Source organism: Podarcis raffonei, chromosome 2 (genome assembly GCF_027172205.1).
Source record: "Podarcis raffonei isolate rPodRaf1 chromosome 2, rPodRaf1.pri, whole genome shotgun sequence".
Lineage (NCBI taxonomy): Eukaryota > Metazoa > Chordata > Lepidosauria > Squamata > Lacertidae > Podarcis > Podarcis raffonei.
This window is the reverse complement of record NC_070603.1, coordinates 33076799-33099504: the sequence shown is the minus strand read 5'-3', so window position 1 is coordinate 33099504 and position 22706 is coordinate 33076799. Positions and strand designations below refer to the sequence as shown.

At 43.4% G+C, this 22706-nt stretch overlaps 2 protein-coding genes and 1 long non-coding RNA gene across 3 annotated transcripts in view; 1 reads left to right on the top strand and 2 right to left on the bottom strand.

Annotated features, from left to right (window-relative positions):
• Window positions 1–14507, bottom strand: part of LOC128407412 (ankyrin repeat domain-containing protein 40-like) — an 81262-nt gene extending 66755 nt beyond the window's left edge. Inside the window, exon 1 of the mRNA XM_053375753.1 lies at window positions 14491–14507. Coding sequence (XP_053231728.1) covers window positions 14491–14492 — 2 coding nt within the window. The 5' untranslated portion in view covers window positions 14493–14507. The remainder of the gene's footprint in view (window positions 1–14490) is intronic.
• Window positions 1–18360, top strand: part of LOC128407415 (uncharacterized) — a 107536-nt gene extending 89176 nt beyond the window's left edge. The window contains exon 2 of the long non-coding RNA XR_008328784.1: window positions 17961–18360. This is a non-coding gene — a long non-coding RNA (uncharacterized LOC128407415). The remainder of the gene's footprint in view (window positions 1–17960) is intronic.
• TOB1 (transducer of ERBB2, 1) lies at window positions 510–5656 on the bottom strand. The gene is made up of 2 exons (XM_053375754.1): window positions 5407–5656; window positions 510–2400 (listed from the first exon to the last, which is right to left on the bottom strand). Exon 2 carries the CDS (start codon window positions 2254–2256, stop codon window positions 1258–1260), a length of 999 nt encoding a protein of 332 aa, XP_053231729.1. The 5' UTR covers window positions 2257–2400; window positions 5407–5656; the 3' UTR covers window positions 510–1257.
• Window positions 18361–22706: the final 4346 nt, after the last annotated feature.

The following is a 22706-nucleotide window of genomic DNA, read 5'->3' as shown; positions in this document are numbered from 1 at the left end:
TTTCTATCTTGCAATATTTATCAGAACAGAATGGATCAAACAATGATGAAATAGATTTATAGAACTTGTTTTCCTTAAAAAGCATGTTTTCAGGTAGCTTTCTGAGCTCTAAAGTTTTAACACAAGATTAAAAAAAACTGATTATTGGATTCACATGAGTTTCATTATAACCCCTCCCCAATTCTCTATAGATTTAATAAACTATTCTCAGAAATCCAGCATTAAATAATATTTAGCTTTCACTGTTTAGGAATAAATGTTTTAACATTAACTGATTGCAGTATGGAAAGGGGATTCATATAGGAAGAGCTTTAGGATGAAAATTAGTTGATGAAGTATAAACTTAATACAACAGTACACTGCGTTAGAATAGTAAGTAGCACAGAAAATTGTCAGCTTGCATCAACACAGCAGACTGCTTTATATTATAAGATCCATGTTAATAAAGGCTGCTACCCAGCATTAACACTGCAATGTTATTTGACCATTTAAAAAATCCACAACACCAGTTGAATTTTAAAGAATTTTAATACAAACTTAATATAAACTATTTCAGTCCCTCTCTTTAACATAAGACACTGACTCAAAATACTTTTATACCTTTTTCAAGTATTGCACAATGTAGGTACAAAATTAATATTTACGATTACATTTTTTTCCATAATATATAGCAAAAAATCTTTAAACTTTTTAACAGAAAATACAATTTGTGTTTCTTTCTTGGAAAAAAGTATTCCATACAATTTGAATTCCACCGCTTAAGGAATATTTTGCACACTTTTTAGAATTGATGTTTTTTAAGATGAATTTTATAATTTCAGTAAAAAAAATACAACATGAAGCTGCTGCAGTTGTCACAGATCACTGTAGTAAAAAGATAAAAATGCAATACCATGTTGTAGAAACAATATATACTCTGATATTTTACAAACTTTGTACTAAATTAAATTATACAATTAGAAAAGACCAATAAACCCACTTATTAGTGCCAATTTTTTATATATATAAAAAATCAGCCATGTCCTTGCTATATCTTAAATACTGTAAGAGGCCATATCTCGAGTATATTTAATGTACAGTCAGTAAAAAATAACTTTGTGCTTGGTTGGCAAATGAAAAAATGATGCATGTTGTCCTTATCTAACCAAGCTTGAATGTATTCATACTACAAGCTTTTTTAAAAAAACTCAAGAGGTGGAAAAGATACACCCTTGGGTACGTGCATTTCAACTTGTACAATATGATTTGTATTTTGTTTTAGTTAGCCATAACAGGCTGGAATTGCTGGTTAGAGTACTGCATGCTATTTAAGCTGAAATTCAAGCCATCCACAAAAGACTTCTCATTTAGACCTCCATAGGCCGCAAACATATCAAAGGCATTACTGTACTGGAGAGGGCTAAGGTTAAGGGGACTGTCGCCAGGGAATAGGTTGTTTGTACTACCTTGGCCCTGTACATTGGGGAAAATGAACTCCTTTGCATTAGGAGAAAGAGCAGACGTTTTCTGCTGCTGTTGTGGTGGTTGCTGCTGTTGTGGAACCTGCTGGCTCCCTAGGCCAAGACCATAGAGAGAGTGCATGGAGGAGGAAAGAGCTTTCTGTTTCAGCAGATCGTTGACATTTAAGCCAAGGTTAGTGGGAGAAGTGCGGGCGACCTTGTTGGTGCGGCTGCTGTTCTTCATTTTGGTTGAGCCAAACTTGGTGGCAGCAAATGTGGCAGTGGTGAACGTTAAAGGCTGGGTGGAACGGGGCATGAAGGTTGGGCTCACAGTAGCAGAGTGACCAAAGGGAGGCGAAGGAGAACTCGAGACAGAAGATGCTGGGTCACTAATTGGCATGAACACCTGGGCCTCTGGGTTAAAGCTATTCTTGATTTCCTTATCCAATTCACATCCATTTTCATTGGAATCATCCACATAAAGCACTTTCACTGGTCCCTTTTCACCAATTTGGTATGAAACTTCAAACGGGTCAATCCAGACACTAAGATCCTGAGGCAGGTTGCCACGAACATCATCAATGTCCAAACCACTCTCTTTGGATGCTTGTTCAATAACTGGGTCCACTTTCTCCCCTACATGTATACATCTAAACCCTGATCCTTTGTATGGCTTTTCTGGATACCAATGCCCTTCATACTTCTTCTTGAGTAGTCTTTCCAGCTCTTCGCCAAAAATGTTCACACGTCGTCTGGGAAGCTTATTGTACAAATACGAAATAATGAAATTGAGTGCTACTTGTATTTCAAGCTGCATAGCTGCTACAGCACAGAATTACAAAGTCTCCGTTTCAAACCACAAAGAATGGGAGAAATGTTCAAAATACCACAGGAAAGCAAAAATTTGTTCAAAGTGCTGATTCTAGAAGATTATTATTCTTCACCTTGAGTAGTGTTGTTCCTTTAAGAAAAACAAAAGCAAAGATCCAAATAAGGAAAGTGCACAAGCAAGTCAACTAGGCCTCTTATTTTAGCATCACACTTTCCCTAAAATAGGTTCTATTTCCCAACTACAGACATTTGCAACACACTGGCACTGTATATGCAACTTAAAAGCTAAGCAGATTAAATACACAGAGAACAAAGATCACCATGGATGCATTTCAAGTTCTGAGTTTGCAGCTCGGGTACTTAAGTAATGTGGCGAGAAGAGCAAGAGTCTAGGACATAAACTAAACAGTGGTAGTTGTCCTGTAAATGTTTCTGCTACCACCTATAGTTTTGGTGACTGACAGAAGCCAGCCGTAACATTAAGATATTTGAAAATATTGCTAATAGGCTAAAAAGTAATTCCTCATTTTGAGGCTATAAAACTCTTAGTTTGAAGTGTAACATGTAGTTTTCAATGCTGGTAGAATTTCAAAATTGCTTGAGCTCAAAGAAAAGAGAAGTAATTCCTATATTTTGATACTTAAAAAAAATCTACATACAATTCCAGAATTATAATTTTATTACAATATTCACACATGAAGTTCATTATGAGGTATCAAGTAAGAAGTCCATGCTTACCAGACAACCAATTTTTAATTACGAATACATTATACTATAAAAAGAATGTATTAAAATCTTCAGTGTACTGGGAAATTGAAAAAGCTGTTAGCCAAATTCCTTACATAGATGGTATTCTCATTTAGAATGAAATCAATGTAGGAGCTCTATAGAGTTAATAATAAATTGTAATACAAAATACAATGCTAAATCAATAACGTTAACATACTACTGAAAAATCATACTGCCCAGATTAAAAGCCTGTAAAGACAAGGTTTCTATCTTTAAAAAGTTACTACAAAATTTAATAAAGTTGTGTTTACTCATTAACATTGTTTTTCAACTGCACTGCATTGCATCGCAACAGTAGTTTTGAAATCTAGTAAGTTCATAAGCTAGAAAGCAAAAATGCACTCAAAATGAGTAGATTCTATTTCCTTGCCCTAAATGATTAGCTTTCAGAGGTTAACCCAGCTTTTAAAGACATTTCCCTTTCCTTTTGCCCTCTTTACATGATAAGAGAACTACCAGCTGTACGATAAGGCGACCTTTAAACGATTGCTGGATCAGCACTGGGTGGGGATAAGGAAAGATCAAGGGCAAACAGAAGATATTTACAAATGCAACATATAAAAGTACAGATGATCTGATTGGACTAGCTACATCGAACATACAAAATGATTTATTAATCCATCTGTTTAACCACCCCTGCACGTAGGAAATATATTACCCTTTCAAGAAGAACAGAAATTAAATTGGCATCCTTTCCCTGGCACAAAGACCTGATTAAACAAAACAACCTGGAACAGTTCAAATGTTTTCTAGCTTAAAAAAAAGAACCTTTTAAAATTAATTATATATGTTAATTGCGTTAGTCAAGGAACTGGGAAACAAGAGGGGAAAAGGTGGAACTTTTAAGCGGGGTATATGGGCGTTACATAACCAGGCAGTTGGGTCTCATTAGATTTCTGCTCACAGCTCTTGGAGCTCCAGCAGCAGGAGAAAAAGTGCTTTCTATGAAAAGGATGATGACTGGCCAAGTCCTCTCTCCCCTGGTCAAGCCAGGCCCAGTTCTCCACTGTGTCACTCCCAGTGGCCTTCCCTCTCATCTCCTTGTGCTAGGAACATGATTTTGAGCCAGAAGGGCAACCACTACCTTTAAAAGTGAGTTTTCAACCTGATCGAACATATGTAGGAACAGATATGGGCAAGATCGCTTTATAATCGCTCTCCCATTCTGACCTGGTATTGTCTGAATCTTTACGGTCTCTACGCATGTAAAGACAGGCTCCCTGCCCAAAGGTGCCCCCCCCCCACGTCCAGTTATAGCTGGTGTGTTTCTCTCAGCACCATACTATAATCTACCTTCTCTCAGCCCCTGCCACCACAGCCTCACAACAACCACATCCATCTTAAGACTGCTGCCAATGCATTGAGTCCCCATCACCCCCCCAAACAATCTCTCTTCTGGGTGGGATTATGCCGACCCCCTTCTCCCCACCCCACCCCTCTCCAACTGCACTCCCCTCCCCGAACAGGCTGTGCCAACTACACTTGCGCCTCCCCTCCCTCCACCGCCAACCTTCAAGAGGGCCGTCCCAACACTTCTGCCTCCTCCCCCTCCTCCTCCCCCCAGAGGAGGGGCTCTGCCAGACAACCTAAGCAGCCTCTCCCTCCCCAGCCACGGCGGGATTGGGGGGTGGGGTGGGGGGAGAAAAGCTGTGCCAACCAAAAACAACCCCCCCACACACTTGGCACCCGAATCCTCCCCCCCTTCCAGAGACACACGGTTGCTGTACGAGGCTGCCTTGTGCCACCGACGCCCCCCCCCACCAGCCCCCTTTCCCCAGCCGCTGCCTCGGAGGGGCTGCGCCTGCCAGCGCCTCTCGCTCGCTCGCTTCCCCGCCTCCCTCTGCAGGGCTGTGTCAACACCCTCAGCCAGCGCTGCCCTGTCAGCCCTTCTGCCAACACCCTCCCTCTGCCTCCGCACCAGCAACGCCAGCCAGCCAGCTCTGGTCCGACGCCCCCTTCGCCGACCTCCGTGGGGCGGCCCCACGAAGGCTCCCCCAGCCTCCCCACCCCCCCCATACTCCTCTCCTCCCAGTCGAGCTGCGCCAACTCTTCAGTTTCTCCTCCTCAAGCGGCGCTGGCACAAAAGCCCCCCACCGCCACCCCTCACGCACACCGCCGGCCCTGCTCTATGGGGCTGGAAGACCAGGCGAGAGGGTGCGGTAAGCCGCCCTCCTCCACCCCCCCCGAATCTATCTTCTCGGCCGCTGTGGTCCCTCCGAGCCCCGCCGGCCTATGGCAAGTCGCCGACCTCTACCTCCTCCCTCACAGCCGGGTCTTGACAGAAGCAGCAGCTCCCCACCGCTCGCCCCACACGGAAGGAAGGAAGGAGGGAGGGAGAGATACTCACCCGGGGTGAGTGGGGGAAGAAGGTGATGTGAATAGTGCAAACAAATCCCGGTGGCAGTCCCGGGGGTTGGGGTTGAAGGAAAGGAGGGAGGAGCTCAGTACCGAAGCCCCATAACCCCAGGAAGAGCGCTAGGAAAGGGTGGGGGGAGAAAAAGGGAGGATGGCGCTTCTCACACCCCGGGACGAGAGAGACAGCGCGCTCCGCCTCAGCAGCTGCTAGACGCCTTCTTGTAGCGCCCGAGCGCTCGCCGCTCCTCTATATATGCCTTCCCTTGCCCCGCCCCTTCATCCCGTGTGGCTACGCCCACCCGCTCTCCGCCCACAGCTCTCTGGCCCCACCCACCCACCTACCAATCGGCCGTCCCCTGTCCCGGGCGCTGCTCCTGATTGGGGCACTGGGCTTGCCAATAAGGCACAGTCCCCACCCGCCTCTGTTCCCCCACCTACTCCTAACCCCTCGGTCCCATCACATTCCCACTTCCCCCTCCCCTTGTCTTCGCTCTCCCCCCAGCAGAGGGTTCCTATCGTTGCCCTTTTCCCTTTCCAGGTGGACTCACAGATCACTCCCAACCCCCAGACTAAGAGTGCCCTCCCCATGTCTCTCTGCTGTAGGTTTCACTTTGCGACACACATTTCCCCCTCCCCGCCCAGTTGTTCTATTCTGTTTAATATTTCGGCAGTGACGTAGCTCTGCATTGCATTCGAGGTCTGAGTTACGGCTCGCCTTTTCTTTTCTCCCTTCTGCCGTCGTCCTCAGGCTTCCCTCTTTCTCCTCTGGCAGCTGTTCCCTCCTCTTCCCACATTTCTTCTGCTGTTTGCTTTTCCTTTAACTCTCCTGCCAACAGCGTCGTCCTCTGCTGCTGCCACCGCCTCCTCCTTCCCCATCTTTGCAGATGCTCCTCCCCTGCCTATACGTCCGCTCCGGGTCCCCCTCCCACCCTTCTTATGCACACATCTTTAGTGTATTGATATATTCTGCTCATCGCCATCTTGCTTTCTGTGCCTCCCCCTCCCCTTCTCTACCCCCTCCCCCACTTTCCTCTCAGGAGCCAATGGGAAACGGGCTCTCTCTACGGCTACGCTAACGCCTTCCCTCATCCCCACCCCCTGCTGCTTCGAGGCTTGCGGTTACGTCAAACGTCTACGTCACTCTCCTTTGATCACACCCCTTCCCTCCCTGGGAGAACGAAACTACGTTTCCCAGGATGCTCCTTGATTTTTGACGTCATCGAGGGGAAAAATGTGCCCGAACCTGAAAGGGAGAATTGCGAGGCATCAAAGGCCAAGAGCTCCCCAGTCTAAGGTCACCCGACACTAGCTACACGGGCAGGGAGCACTCGCGCTTCTTCCCTTTTGGGAGGAGTCGTCGTTTTCATACCAATAGAATTAATTCAGTGACATACCTTTGATAGAAAGCAATGCTAGGATTAGATTTACCTGGTTTAACCAGGGATGGCATTTCTCCGCCTGTAATTATTCCCGAAGAATATATCCCAGGCAAACTCAATGCTTCTACATCCAGTTAGGGGGTCCCGGTGCCCCCTCCCCGGAATGAAGGCAAATGGAAATGGAGATTGCTGCTGACACCTTTTGTCCTTGGCAAAGCAGGTTTTGCAGGCTTTTGCGTTGCTTCAAAATTCCTGCTTCTTCAAAAGTATTAGCGTGGGTCCAAAGAAACGCGACTGTACTCTGAATGCCTGCGTTCTTTCCCCTGTCTCTAGCCTTGACCACTGATACAGACCATTAAATAGTCCTCTGTAATTGAGAAGAGCCTAAACCTAAGGCACAACGCCTTTTAAAAAAACCACAACCTGGCTTATCAAAAAGCGAGGGTGTGATTTGAATCGATAGTTGCTATAGATACTATCTATATTGGGTTAAAAAAAAAAAACCCCAGCACAGCTCCTAACACATCGTCATACTCAAGAAACCTGTCAAACAAACAAATCCCAAGGCAGGGCTATGTGGCGAGGAAGTTGTTTGAATTTCACGGGCTGAGTTCCCAAAAGGGAGGCAGCAATTTTATCCTCACCCAAATAGCGCTCCTAAATGCACTCCTTTAATTTGTCTTCCATCCTACCCTAAAACTGGATGGACTGATCCCCGCGGGTGGTGCAGTGTACCTCAATGGGCGCAGCGATGCACTGCCTCACATAACATACACTATAGCACAATACACTCCCTTTAAACACACCCATGTCAGTCATAGCGACAGACATTTTTACTAGCGAGGCACCAACCGCCACGAACACTCATAGAAAAACACAAAGGTTTTGGTGTTGTTTTGGAAAAAATGTGTTGGATATATTCAAGTTCTGGCCTTTGGATCTTGCGAAGGAATTTTTACAAGATGGGATTTAAGTACCCAGTGTGGCAAGTAATTAGTGTTCATTATTTATATACCGCTTGACTGTAGTATCAACTCTTAAAATCGTCATATGATGATGATGTTGAAGGGAATAAGTATCCAGCGTGGCAAATAATTTAGTGTTGCTTATTTATATACCGCTTGATTGTAACACTTCTAAACTGTCAGATGATGATGATGATGATGATGATGATGATGATGAAGGTAATAAGCACCCAGCATGCCTATTGTTGTTGATGATGGTGATCTGGGATGGCAAAAAAGGAGGAAAACTCGGGGATATTTGTTGTGGTGGGTGTTATCTTCATCTCTAGCTGTTTTTTGACGTATAAACAGTGAAAGCGGGAGGGGGGCATTGGGTGGGCAAGCTTCCTACCACAGAGTGGTGGCTCCACCAATTCTAATCCCCGCCCCCTTTCCTCTTATCATTGGTTCCCAAGCTGGTCACTCAGCGGTGACCAGGCTGCGTGCCAATCTCGCATACCCCACCCCGCTGCTGAAACGCGTGCGCCTGCGCTGCTCCTGGTAGTCCCTGGGTTTTTTTAAATTATTATTAGGGACGAAAAAAGCAATGCAAAGGAAGCGGGAGAAGTTAAAGCAGAGAGATGAAAGGAAGCGGAGGGGGAGGCCTTGCAGGTAAAGCAAAAGAAGGGGTGGGTGGGGAGGGAGGGAAACGTCGCTTTGCAATTTTGCCCTTTTCTATAGGCGGAGGCAAAGCGCAATCTTTCCAGTCTGACTGCGTTGGTTGGAGCTGGGAGAAGGAAGAGAAAGTCATTGGGCGCGGGAATCTGCCACTCAAAGGGAGGAACAGCGAAGGGACTTGCGAGGTCCGGTTTCCGTAGTAGCGACGTCGAGGCTTTGCTGAACCAGGCAGGATCTCTGCGGTTTGCCAGGCAGCCCTTCCCTGTGGAGCTCTGCCATATTCGCAGGAAAGGAAGGAATTGCGTTGGTTTCTTTCTCCACGAAGATGACTGAAATCTGCCTGAAGTGCTGCATGGGGGACTTATGGGGCTGTGCAGCGTCCAGGCAAAGCACATAAAACCGGGCGAGGCCGGGGTGGTGGGTGGGGGTTATGAATCGTGCGAGCGTCGCCAACAAGACTGGAAGAAAAGCAACCGGATTTCTGCGTTTGTGTCCGATTCAATATTTGAAATCTTCTTTGCCTTTATGCGTATAGATTCCTCTCTTTTGTTTTTCACGGTAATACTTAACTTACTGGGGTTTTTTTAATAATAAAACGTACGCAAAAACGTTGCAGTTGTATGCGCAGAAATACTTCCTTTTGTTTTCTCTCCCTTCTTCTCATCTTCCCGCCGCCCTTCTTTTAATTCCCTTTGAGCTAAAAATATTGCCCACAGGTAGCAACGATGACCGATTGGCTACATTCCCTCCTCTGTCTCTGCTTGATTGGTCACTCAGTATCCAGGAGGAATACGTCAAAGTCGGGTTTTTTGGGAGGGGGGTGGCGGCGAATAAGTTAATGGAGGTTACTGTGGAAGAAAATAACCGTGACTGGAGCGCAGCAAGCCATTGCCTCACTTACCTGCTTCAGCAACGTCAAAGGACGCACTTAACTGGGGGCACGTGGTGGAAGGAGGCAGGGAGAGCAAACAGCCCCCCCCCTCCGGGATAGCTGGCCTCAGAGTAATTCAAGAAAAGAAAAATATTTAAAGCACAACTCTCCTAAAACGAGTGGTGCTCCTGTGAAAACTAGTGGTCACCCATATGTTTTTAAGAAAATTAAGGGAGGGGGGACTGTAAAACTGCTTCCGTTGGAAGGGGTACATAGGCAAGCAAACATGTCTTAAGCATAAATCTGAGGCCAGCATTCTTAAATGGTTAAAATATTAGACAAGGCTGCCTAATCCAGCCAGGGAGCTCACTGGATTTGGCCAGCCACTATTGGGGAGTTTATATGGTGCTGTTGGTAGTGGTGGTGGTGTGGGAAGCCATGCATTCAAGGAAAGTGTAAGTGGGTTGTGGGGCACATGCCAGGTTATATGTGTGCACACACAATGTTTGCATGCAGGATCTCTATGTGCATGCATGCCAAATGTGTTGGTGGCAGGGAAGGGGCATGGCTGCTGGGTGTGGTAGTGATGAGACTAGCCTGCGTTGCCCCACAACCCCCCCCCCCCCCCGCACAATCCTTGAATACAGGGGGTGGGGTTGTTGGAACCTCTTTTATCTCAGCCTAACCTCACAAGATTGTTGTGGTGATAAAATGGGGACAGGAAGGAGATGTGTAGCTGTGAGTTCCTTTGGATAACCATATAATCTATTGTACAACAACTTTTAAAAGTTTCCTTTTGTAAATTAAAAAAGCCAACACTGGTGTTACGTAGGAAGCTGTCTTATACTGGGTCAGACCACTGGTCCACCTGGCTCAGTAATTACTTTTGAAGTCCTAAATAGCTTCAGCCCAAGCTACTTGAAAGACTGTCTGCTTCAAGGTGAATGTGTCACTCATAAGAGGCCTGCTGGATCAGGCCAAAAGCTCATACAGTCCAGCATTCTGTTCTCACAATGGCTACCAGATGCCTGTGGGAAGCCCACAAGCAGGATCTTAGCGCAACCTTGCTCTCCCTGCTTGTGATTTTCCAGCAACTGGTATTCAGAGGCTTACTGTTTCTGAGGTAGAACATAGCCCTGTTGCATCGTCCATTTGCTTTCTGAGCTGGTGGGGTGGCAATGCATGAAAGGGCTTTCTCTATACCAGCACCCTGTACATTGAATTCCCTGCCTTAAGAAATTAGGTTATTTTTCTCTTGTGTTCTGCCAGCCTTTGAAGCCTTTGACTCTGCTGTTTATCTCTTTCTTGCTTGCTTGCTTGCCTGCTTGCTTGCTTTTAGCTCTTGCCCCCTGTGTTCTCTGATGATGCTTTTAGTCTTGTTTGTTGTTGGTAATTTGTTCTAATGTTGAATTCTTGTTTTTATTTTTGTGCTTGTTTTTATATTTCGTTAGTTGCTTTGAGTGGCTCCTCTAGGAGGAGAAAATGGGAAATACATTTCTGAAATAAACATTGTTTGCACACAGACTGATAGTGACTGTCCAAGGTTTCAGTTCTTTCCTAGCCCTACCTAGAGATGCTGGGCACCGAATGTCGGACCTTTTGCATGCAAGGTATGTGCTGTGTCCCTGAGCAGCATCAGGACTTCCTAAATACAAAACTTCAAGCTGAACTGCAGATAGCAGAAACTCCTGAATTAGTAGGGCTGGCGGGTCATCAGGCATCCAGGTGCCTGCTATATAGCAGGGATGGGAGCCTGTGGTTAGACTCCCAACTCCCATGTGCCCCAGCCAGCAGAGCCAATGGGATGATGGGAGTTGAAGTCCAACAACATTTGGAGGGCCACAGGTTCCCTATCCTTGTTTTATACCATACGTTAAAGCGAAAAAGGTCCCTCTTCGCAAGATCTTAGGAACTAAAGTTTGACAAAAAAGAAAGAAGAAAATAAGCAGGGCTGTCATCTTAGTTGCTTAATCAAAGAAATTGTGCAGGGCAATTCTACTCAGATATGTCCCACGTCTTCAATGGCACTTATTCTCTATTAAGCAGAGTTAAGATTTGAGCCTTAATCAATTATATTTGTTTAAATTTGCATATGAATATAACGATTCTGGAAATTTCTCAGTTTTTATACCACCCTACCTCCAAGGTGCTGAAGACGGCATATAAGGTTCTTTCCTCTTCCACCATTTTGTTACATCAACACTTTGATGCAGGTTAAGCCAACCAAAAGAGAATGACTGGTGCAGGGTCAGCCAATGAGCTACCCATGTAGCCCTTTTAAAATGCTAATTCCAACTACTGTATTTTTTGCACCATAACACTCACTTTTTTCCTCCTAGAAAGTAAGGGGAAATGTCTGTGCGTGTTATGGAGCGAATGCCTACGGATGGCGGGGGGATCTGCTGCAGTCGTGAGCAGAGGATCCCTTCCTTCCCTCCTCCGTGGCTCGCTTTGAAACAGCAAAGCGGGAGAAGAGCCGCTGAGTGGGGAGGAGAGAGGGACAGAGAGCCTGCTTGCTTTAAAGGAGCAAAGCGGGAGAGGAGAGGAGCCTTCTCCTCTTATACCCCTCTTCTGCATTATTAACAGCATCCTTCTCCACCCACCCCACACGTGTCCCTTGTCCCTTGAGTGCTTTTCCTTCCCTCCCCACTCAAAACGTGGTTACAAAGCACAGATCCACATGGATACTCAGGATTTTTGCACTGGGTCAAATTCACCATCAGATCACATAGCATGTCCATGGCTACAGCTTGCACCAAAAAAATCACGCGCCCACTGTTGCCTGGGGCCACAGTGGTGCAAAAAGGTGGTTACAAAGCATGGATTCAGATGGATCCTCAGGATTTTTGCATTGGGCTACCCCAAACTCACCGTCAGATCATATGTCTGTGGCCACAGCATGAACCACAAAAATCATACATCCGCTGTTTCGTTAGAATATTTTTTTTCTTGTTTTCTTCCTCTAAAAACTATGTGCGTGTTATGGTCGGGTGCGTGTTATAGAGCGAAAAATACGGTATTTCTTGTCTAGTGGGCAATAAGTATGATATAACTGAACTCACTAGAGGCACCCTATGATCTGTAACTTGGATTTTCATATCTCTGAACTCCCATACTATGGAAATATGCAGCCACCTTATATCAAACCAGAGGATTGTTGTACTATATATATTGGCATGCTCTGGTCCATGGAGTCACGAAGAGTCGGACACGACTAAACGACTAAACAACAACAAATATATTAGAGCTCTCAAGGACTCAGCCATGTCTATTTCCTCACTGGGGCTTGAACCTGTGACCTTCTGCATGCAAAACATTTTTTTGTCTTAAACACTGAGCCACAGCTCTTTTCTTGAAGTTTATTAGCTACCCTTTCCCTACCTGGTTTCCCAGATATCTTTTGCTCTTTCAAAACACCTCACAGTCAGGAGCAATAGTGTACTGTGAATACCTTGACAATTGCTCCCATTGTATAAAGTGGGCTGAGCAATACATTTTGATCTCTTTATGGAAGAAAAGCCAATGTTGTATTACAAAAAAGGGAGAGTACTTTAAAAATAATAATAATGTAAAACTGAACACCCAAAGGAAGTACATAAATTGTTAACTTCAAGTCAACTACTTTAATTTCACACATGCTATGATAACCACATTTTATCTGGTGATATTTCATCATTGTTATTCATCTATGTAATTAATCATGATAGCCATTCTTTTCAGTAATAATATATCAGCTGTGGTCCTTGGACAGTCTTTCTGGTGAACATAGGTGTCAATCATGTGGAGGGAAAATGGCAGTACATAACGTAGTCATCCAAGTTTAATTAATACCAGTACTTTTTCAAGCTTTCAGCATGCCTCTATGACTGTTGGACTACATGAAGGGTGTGCTTATTATGTTACCATTCATGATAATAATTACTAATGCCACTAATGACAAACTGGCATATGGGAAAGACTTTTCATTTGTCAAGTTCTTAATATACTATGTTATCTCAGGAGTCCACACAAACCAAGTATTTTATAATAAAATATTAGTGAAGTTTTTGGCAACAGAATGAAGGGACAATTTATCTAAAAGTATCTGTGCCACATCTTCATTATAAAGACCTTTATAATCCTCTCCAATAAGTGATTACTAATTCTGGAAAATATATGGCTTTTATCCTTTGATGGTGTTGTTAGGCTTACCTACAAGGGCAGAGTGCACCAAGATTTTTTGTATGGTTGTTGTTTTTTGGAAGTGCCACAAAGCAGCAAAGCATTAAGTATTCTGCAGTTACAGTAGCTCATTCAGTTGGTGGAAAAACAGTAACAAATAAGCACTGCTAGCTGTCACTTGTGCTGTTTCTTTTCCAACCAGTGCTACATGAATGCCTCTGGTTGTGTGAGTTGAATTGCCAGTGTGCTGCCAGTTGCAACCACCTGATTTAAGAAAGCAGCCCTATTCTAGCCTAAAAGGATACCAATGGTCAAAGCAGGAGAGGGCCTTCTCAGTGGTGGCTCCCAAATTTTGGAACTCCTTCCCTAGAGAAGTTAGACTGGCTCCCTCATCCTTCTGCTGACAGGTGACCTTCTTATTTCAACAGGCTTTGGGGAACTGACCACTTTTAATGAAAGGGCTGGTGCCGTGCTGTTTTAATTGTAACTACCTGTGTGTTTTTAATAGATATTTTATAGTTATATATAGTTTTAATTCTATTCAATCGTTTTAAAATTATTGTTCCCCCTCCCAAATGTTTTTGGTTGTTTCTATTTATCTATAAGCCACCTTGACTCCCTGTCATGGAAAAAGGCAGGGGATAAATCAATAAAACAACAATAATAACTGATAAGAGGTTTGTAAAAAAAGTGTGCAGTGTATAGAAAGTGAAAAGAGATCATTTTTCTTCCTCTCTCATAACAGAAGAATTTGGGGTCACTTGGTGAATCTGACTGGCAATAGATTCAGGATGGCAAATGGAAATTCATATTTGCACAACACATAATTAGCTGACAAAATCATCTGGCGCTAGATATTGTGAGGGTCACTGGCTTAAATGGCTTCAAACAGAGACTAGTGAAATGAATGGAGAACAGGCCGGTTAACAGATAGTAGCTGAAAAGCTAAATGGAACCTGCAGGTTCAAGGGCAAACTTATGCCTCCAAATACCAATTATTACAGGAGAAGAGGGGAAATAGGAAGAAAAGGGCTGTTACTTACATGTCTTGCTTGTTGGTTTACTGGCCTCATCTGGTTGTCCAATGTAGTCAATAGGATTCTGGCTTAGCTAGATCTTTGGTGTGATCCAGCAGAGCTCTTCCTGTGTTCATTCTGGAAAGGTTGAGAGATCAGTCATAGTGATGCTCGCCACAGGCTTCAGGTGTTGAATTATTTCTTTCCTGGATATTAGCAAAACTTGAACCAACCTCATGCTTCATTCATATACATGGTTGTCAGCTCATGGTCCCAACGGAGCCACCCTGCTTTTAATAATTGCATGGTAGGGGAAGATCAGCACACATGTCATCTCTTATTACCATAGCCGCAGTAACTCTTGCAAAGTGTCAACATCCCTAATGATTTATTCCACTAAGTCATACAGGAGACGAAGGACTTATAGAAAGCAACAACGATAAGAGGAGAGAGGATCTGATTCCTCTTCCTGTTCTCAGACTATACAGCATTTCCCTCACCCTTCTGTAATAATTCATAGATGAAGATGTTAGCCCACTGATTTTTCCAAGGGTGCATGTGGTCAATGCCAGCATTCCAAGGATATATCCCACTTGGTTGGGAAATTTTGGAACAAGAGGGAGACAGATTAAAACTGCAGAGTTTTGAAAAATTAAAAATAGAGTGCGAGATTGGGTTCATTATTACCAGATAATGGAGGCATATAACTTGGACAAAAAAATTGGCTTCCAGGTGGAAAAATCAAAATTGGAAACAGAACTGCTAGATCCTAAAATTAAGAACTTGTCAAGAATGTATAACTTGCTGTTGAAATGGAATACTCAGGATGAAACGGTGAAATCTGCTATGATTAAATGGGCACAAGATGTTGGGCATAATATTATGATGGCTGACTGGGAACAGTTATGGACCACAGGTATGAAGTTCACGGCATGCAATGCCTTAAGAGAGAATATAATGAAAATGATCTACAGGTGGTACATGACACCAGTCAAGCTTGCAAAAATCTACCATTTGCCCGATAATAAATGTTGGAAATGTAAAGAGACTGAAGGTACATTCTTTCACCTTTGGTGGACATGCCCAAGGATTAAGACTTTCTGGGAGATGATCTATAATGAAATGAAAAAGGTATTTAAATATACCTTTCTGAAAAAACCAGAGGCCTTTCTCCTGGGCATGGTCGGCCAATTGGTGCCAAAGAAGGATAGAACTTTCTTTATGTATGCCACAACAGCAGCAAGAATACTTGTTGCAAAGTACTGGAAGACACAAGATCTACCCACCCGGGAAGAATGGCAGATGAAGGTGATGGACTACATGGAACTGGCGGAAATGACTGGCAGAATCCGAGAGCATGGAGAAGAGTCAGTGGCGGAAGATTGGAAGAAATTTAAAGACTATTTACAGAAACATTGTAAAATTAATGAATGTTAGAAGGATGTTGGAATGATGTTATGTGGCTTTAGTAGAAATGTTATAAAGGATTTGGGAAAAACTGACTGTTAATTGGTGAAAGGAGGGAAAGTAAAGTTACATTATATTAAGATAAATTACAGGACAAAAATTTGAAAAGATGGAAAGGATTTGCTGAAACAGATAATCGAACTAGAATACAAAAAAGGGAGGTGTGAGGAGGTCAAGGAAATAAGCTAATGAAAGATAAGTTATGGGAAGATTCGCTGTATTTTTCTTTGGGGGATTTTTTAATGGATTTTATTTTTCTGTTTTTTCTTTCTTTTTCTCATCCTTTGTTCTTCCTTATTGTGATGTGTTGTATTGTTTTTGTTTAAAATGGTGTTTTTTACTTTTTTTTCTGTAACCTTTAAAACTTTAATAAATATTATTTTTTTTAAAAAAAAGGATATATCCCACTTGGATCTACCTGAAATTACTTGAATTTCATAACAAGAGATCTAATCAGGAGGTTTGGGCTGGGTGTTCATCAGTATGAAGATGATACCCAGTTCTACTTTTCTTTCAAATTGGAACCAGTGAAGGTGGTGAAGGTCCTGTGTGAGTGCCTGGAGGCGGTTGGAGGATGGATGGCGGCTAACGGGTTGAGGCTGAATCCTGACAAGACAGAAGTACTGCTTTGGGGGGACAGGGGGCGGGCAGGTGTGGGATACTCCCTGGTCCCGAATGGGGCAACTGTGCCCCTGAAGGAACAGGTGTGCAGCCTGGGAGTCATTTTGGACTCACAGCTGTCCATGGAGGCACAGGTCAATTCTGTGTCCAGGGCAGCTGTCTACCAGCTCCATCTGGTACGCAGGCTGAGACCCTATCTGCCTGCAGACTGTCTCACCAGAGTGGTGCATGCTCTAGTTATCTCCTGCTTGGACTACTGCAACACGCTCTATGTGGGGCTACCTTTGAAGGTGACCCAGAAAGTCCAACTAATCCATAATGCGGCAGCTAGACTGGTGACCGGCGACCGAGACCACATAACACTGGTCTTGAAAGACCTACACTGGCTCCCCAGTATGTTTCCGGGCACAATTCAAAGTGTTGGTGCTGACCTTTAAAGCCCTAAACGGCCTCAGTCCAGTATACCGGAGGAGCGTCTCCACCCCCATTGTTCAGCCCGGACACTGAGGTCCAGCTCCAAGGCCTTCTGGCAGTTCCCTCACTGTGAGAAGCAAAGATACAGGGAACCAGGCAGAGGGCCTTCTCGGTAGTGGCACCCGCCCTGTGGAATGCCCTCCATCAGATGTGAAAGAAATAAACCACTATATAACATTTAGAAGACATCTGAAGGCAACCCTGTTAGGGAAGTTTTTGATGGCTGATGTTTTAATATATTTTTAAGCTGTTAAGTTTAAGCACGACTCAGTATGGATTCAACTCACTGGTGGCTTCTCCCAGTTTAATGGAAACTACCACAAAATACATAGGCTGAGGGTGGCGCTGTGGTCTAAACCCGTGAGCCTCTTGGGCTTGATGATCAGAAGGTCGGAGGTTCAAATCCCTGCAATGGGGTGAGCTCCTGTTGCTCGGTCCCAGCTCCTGCCAACCTAGCAGTTCGAAAGCGCACCGAAAGTGCAAATAGATAAATAAGTACCGCTCCAACGGGAAGGTAAATGGCGTTTCCATATGCTGCTCTGGTTTCGGTGTTCCATTGCACCAGAAGCGGCTTAGTCATGTTGGCCACATGACTCAGAAAAACTGTTTGCGGACAAACACTGGCTCTCTCGACCTGTGAAGCGAGATGAGCGCCGCAACCCCAGAGTCGTCTGCGACTGTACTTAACTGTCAGGGGTGTAGCAGGAAACCCCCCCCCCATCATTCAGTTTGTACAAACTTCACACACTACATACGCTACGCTTCTGTAAAATCAACCATACATCGGATTTGCACTGTTCCACTTTTATTTTACTCCATGAAGGAAGGACTACAAAATGGGGAAGGTTTGATACAGGGCAGCCATAATCCCTTCAGCATACCAGCACATCCACAGGAGCCCTGCCCAGTTGCTATGCCAACCCTGATGGTCTTAGACAGAAGACCATCAAGATCATAAAGAACTTGCATATGGGAGTGGATTCAGCACAGACTGGAACAAAGGACAATAATCAGCTCTTCCCTCTGGGGGCAGGAAACTGCAAACTCCCCTCTGTCACCTGGAAAGTACTCATGGGGAGGGGGAAAAGGGGGAACCAGCCAGGTGACAGGACACTCAGGTTACCACCACAACTCCTCCCTCAACCCCTCCTTTCTGTGATGTATGTATGATGTTTCTGGGGGTGGTCTTGATCTACAGGATGGGAATTTCAAAAGTCTTTATAAGACCTTGCACACCATTTTTTCTGTGTCCTTCCTCTCTCCTGCAAGTGAGGGGAGCACCCTGTTGCAACAGTTCAATAAAGGTCAAGCCTACAGGCTGCTGTTTTGCTCCAAGTTATCCTGGTTGGTGTCTTTGTCCAAGGGAGCCCTCGGATTTTTCCGTTAACAGTTGTCCTTTACCTTTACCACAAAATACATCTGCTTTAAAAAGGGTTGTAATGAAATGTAAAATACCTTAGGCATGAGAACGGAAGTAGATATAACAAGCAAGCAATTAAGATGACAAAACCCTTTTAAAAAATCACCCTTGTTAGACTTCAATGGATCTAACCTATTTCAGAACTGTTATGAAGGTGAAACAATACCTGCCTGGAAATTTTAGGAACTTGAATTTTATGTGTTCAACTATAAGCCACAAACTGCATTGTGTGATCATAAAATGCAGATAAATGGTCACAAAATGGAGATCAATGTCTCCTTAGTTCCTAGTGAAAAATAGAAAGCAGTTGCTAAAATGGCTCAGAAGTGTCTCTTTTTCAAAAGGAATTTCCGAGATTGTACAGTTTGTTACTGATTCACTCTTCACATGGTTGAATAAACACAGCAGAATGAATAAGTGTCTTCCACAGCCTGCAATACCACCTCAATTCCTACCAATACTTAAAGTTTATCTTATCTTACTGCATTGGATAATCAACCTGTCTATTGATTCGTGAGGGACTATAACTCAGTGATAGAATATACGCTTTGCATGCATAAAATCTTGTTTCATCCCTGGCATTTCTACTTAAAAGAATCAAACATCAGATGAGGGGAAATGCCTCTACCTTAGACCCCAGAATGCTGCTGTCAGTCAGAACAGACAACACTGGGCTAGATGGATAAATAAGCTGACCTGGAGTAAGAAAACTTCATATGTGTAACCTGGATCTGCTCCTCAAAGCAGTTGAATCTAGCAACAGATATATTCACACAATTTTAATAAAGGTGAGGCAGATGTTATTTGGCCACAGTTTCACTTTTAAAGAAAAGAAAACTTGTTTTCATGATTGTCGCCACATTTTATGTATACTGCACCTATACAATATATCTATTAAAAGACCATTTTAGGCCCACAGGATCAGTGACAACAAGATAGTGACAATAGAAAGCAGGAGGCTTAGCCTGAAGATAGGATTAAACAAAGCATGAAGAACTAGATGGAACAACAAGGAGAAATCAAGGAAGGCGCAAGAGCATGACGGGCCTTAATGGTAAAAATGAGTTTATAGCAAGTATGGGAAAAGGAAAAAAAGGGGCTAGTAAAGCAAAATAAGAAAAGAAAAAAAGAGCAGAACAGCAGCCCAGACAAGCAGCAAAGCTGAAATAAGGGGAAGATGAAAAGTTGGGAATCAGCAGGCATAATATTAGCCCAATCAAGATGAGGAACAATCACTTGAACTAGAGTTGTAGTTATATAGCAAAAGGCAGATACAGTTTCATTTTTGCAATGTTAAACAAGAAATAACAGCAGGTCTTTGCAACAGAATTAATGTGCGAAAGAAAAGATTGCCCAGAATCGAATTAATACATTTCCAACTGCAAATAGTAGTAGAATGAGCTGTAAAAGAAGTATGGGTAATAAGGGGTACAGCTAGGTTACTAGGAGAAGATTTTGCAGGAATATAATAAATATCGATCTTATTGTGTTTGACTTCAGATGATGTTTCGACCCCGCAAGATAGGATTGCAGTTAGTTAATTTAGTATTGCACTTCTATCCCACCTTTTGTCCAAAGAGCTGAAGGTGGAATGCACACTTTAACTCTTTTATCCTCACAACAACCCTGTGAGGTAGGGTAGGCTGATAGGCAGTAACTTGCCCCAAGGCACTTAGGGGGCTTCATGGCATTTATAAGGAAGAGCAAGAAGACAATGATTCTGGAGTATAAAATCCAAAATCGTTAAAACAAAAGGAGTGACTCAGCTGGGCAAGATGGGGAATATACAAGGGGAGGGGAGGAGAAAATGTATGTATTTGTTATGAGTGATGTCAGTCATACTCAAGGTGGACTCACTGACATCAGTAGTAGCTTATTTATTTATTTTATTTATTATTGAATTTATATACTGCCCTATAACCCGTAAGTCTCAGGGCTGTTCACAGGATAAAATCACAATATAAAATCACAAAATACGCAATCAAAATAAAAACCAAGAACAACCCAATAACCCCGCAGAGGAAGAATAGAATTTAAAACACACATGCACAATATTTGTAATAAAACACATAAAAATAAGCAGCCATCAGGTATCATCAAGGAGTAGATTAAATGATCAATTTAACTGTCTTTCAAATCAAAACATTTTAGCCATTGCTCTCTCCCCCCCCCCAATTGTAATCATTCCTAGAAGCTCTTTGATCCAAGTGGAGGCTTCCATGAAGGGTATCAATTTTACACGGCATTGCATGAACAGGGCATCACCAGTGGAAAGTCCCTCCTCTGGTAGCCATCTTCGATGAGTCTTGTGAAATACTAACAGACAACAGAAATGGAGAAGAGTTATCGGAGACAGGGTGAGTGGGAACCCACCTGCCAATGTTACCTCTTCCTTTGGATTTTGTGTGGGGCGTCCTGGCTATGCCTCAGTGCATGTGTTCCACAACAATTAAGCTGTTACTGGCAGATGGCTCCAACTTCATTATAATTCAGAAGCTGGCCGTCCATTCCCTGCCTTAGCCTTAACCATTCACAGTGCACTAAACAATTTCCTTCCCCCACTTTCAAACACCATCCTACTCTTATTTCTTTCTGGACACCATGACTTAATGGCTACTGCTTTTCCTCTGCAACATGGACACATAGGGCGGTTAGAGGAATAGCTATGTATCTTTCAGGATACAAGTAGCTAGCCATGTTGGTCTGCCATAGTTGAAACAAAATAAAAAATAAAAAAATCCTTCCAGTAGCACCTTAGAGACCAACTAAGTTTGTTATTGGTATGAGCTTTCATGTGCATGCACACTTCTTCAGATACACTGTGCATGCACACGAAAGCTCATACCAATAACAAACTTAGTTGGTCTCGAAGGTGCTACTGGAAGGAATTTTTTTATTTTTTATTATCTTTCAGGACTTTAGCATCTGGATAAGCGTTTTCTATGGTTAAGTATAAATTCAGATTCAGGGTCAACCTGTATGAAATCTTCAAGCTCACCTGCCTAAGGATAAGGAGCTCTCTTCATTTTTTGTCATGGCAAACTTTCCAAGTCAAGCTAAACCTTCATTTTTTTCGGTTCTTTATTCCCTTTGTATTTGTTCCCTCACTTGCCTAGCAATGGCTGGCACGGGCTTCTTAAGAGAAAACTGGCAGTTCTACACAGTGTATAACTTTGCATGAAGAACTGGTTGAGAATAAATGATGTCTCTTTCTTACCTCAGATAATAATTACATGATTTTGGCTGACTCAATTCTCCCCACCCGCCCCTTTTTGGAGAGAGGGGTAAGAATCTGCTCCCACTGTATGACTATATTATCAGCTGCTCTTTCACCATATTACAGAAAGCTGAATACAGGACTGGATAAACATAATTTATCACTGACTCACCCTGTGATTAGGATAAATAGCAAAGCATTTTAAGCTGCCTTCAAAGTCTCCCCCTCCTCATGTTAGATGAAAGCTCTCTATTTATCTGTCTGTGCTCTAAACAAACACATCATGTACTTTCTTTTGCCACTGTCCCATTTCCTACAACTCAGAATTGGATGCTAAAAATCCACCTACTATCCAGCTAAATCCATCTAAGACATCTCTTTTCCTCTGCAGAATCTTGATCAATTTGCTGCTTAATCCCATATCTGTGGTTTCATCTCTTATCTTTGCTGGTAGAGTTCTATCCCCTGCAGTCTTTCCTTATACCAATTCCAAGCTTATCGTCTTTCTTTGGCCTTCTAACCTTGCAACAAAAAAACCAAAAACCCAGGGCTGCAGTCCTATGCACACTCAGTTGGGACAGTAGTAGACACCATATATTTAAAGCCCATGGCTTCCTCCAAGGACTCCTGGGACATATAGTTTGTTAAGGGTACTGCAAATTGCGAGGAGTAAACTACAGTTCTCAGGAATCTTTGGGGGAAGAAATAAGCTTTAAATGTATGTTGTGTAGGGAGACTCACCCAAACTCTCTCCCTCCTCGTTCCAGGATATATTTTTGCAACCTTCTAATTTTGCATTTGTGAAGCTTCTCATTCATAATGGCAGGTTTGATGAGGGTTTTCAATGCTCAAAAACATGAGAGAGAGAGAGAGAGAGAGAGAGAGAGAGAGAGAGAGAGAGAGAGAATGCTTTGCCATGTGAAACTCACATTTAGCTTGGAAACAGCCATGATTCTTATACAATTCAACCTCATTTATCCAAATGACTTGGGTAACATCGAAACCATCAGATCTTGAAGTAAAGCAAATGCTGCTTACATGAAT

Excerpts from the sequence above, each read along its gene's own strand:
- TOB1 (XM_053375754.1), bottom strand. The coding sequence starts at position 2,256 with ATGCAGCTTGAAATACAAGTAGCACTCAATTTCATTATTTCGTATTTG.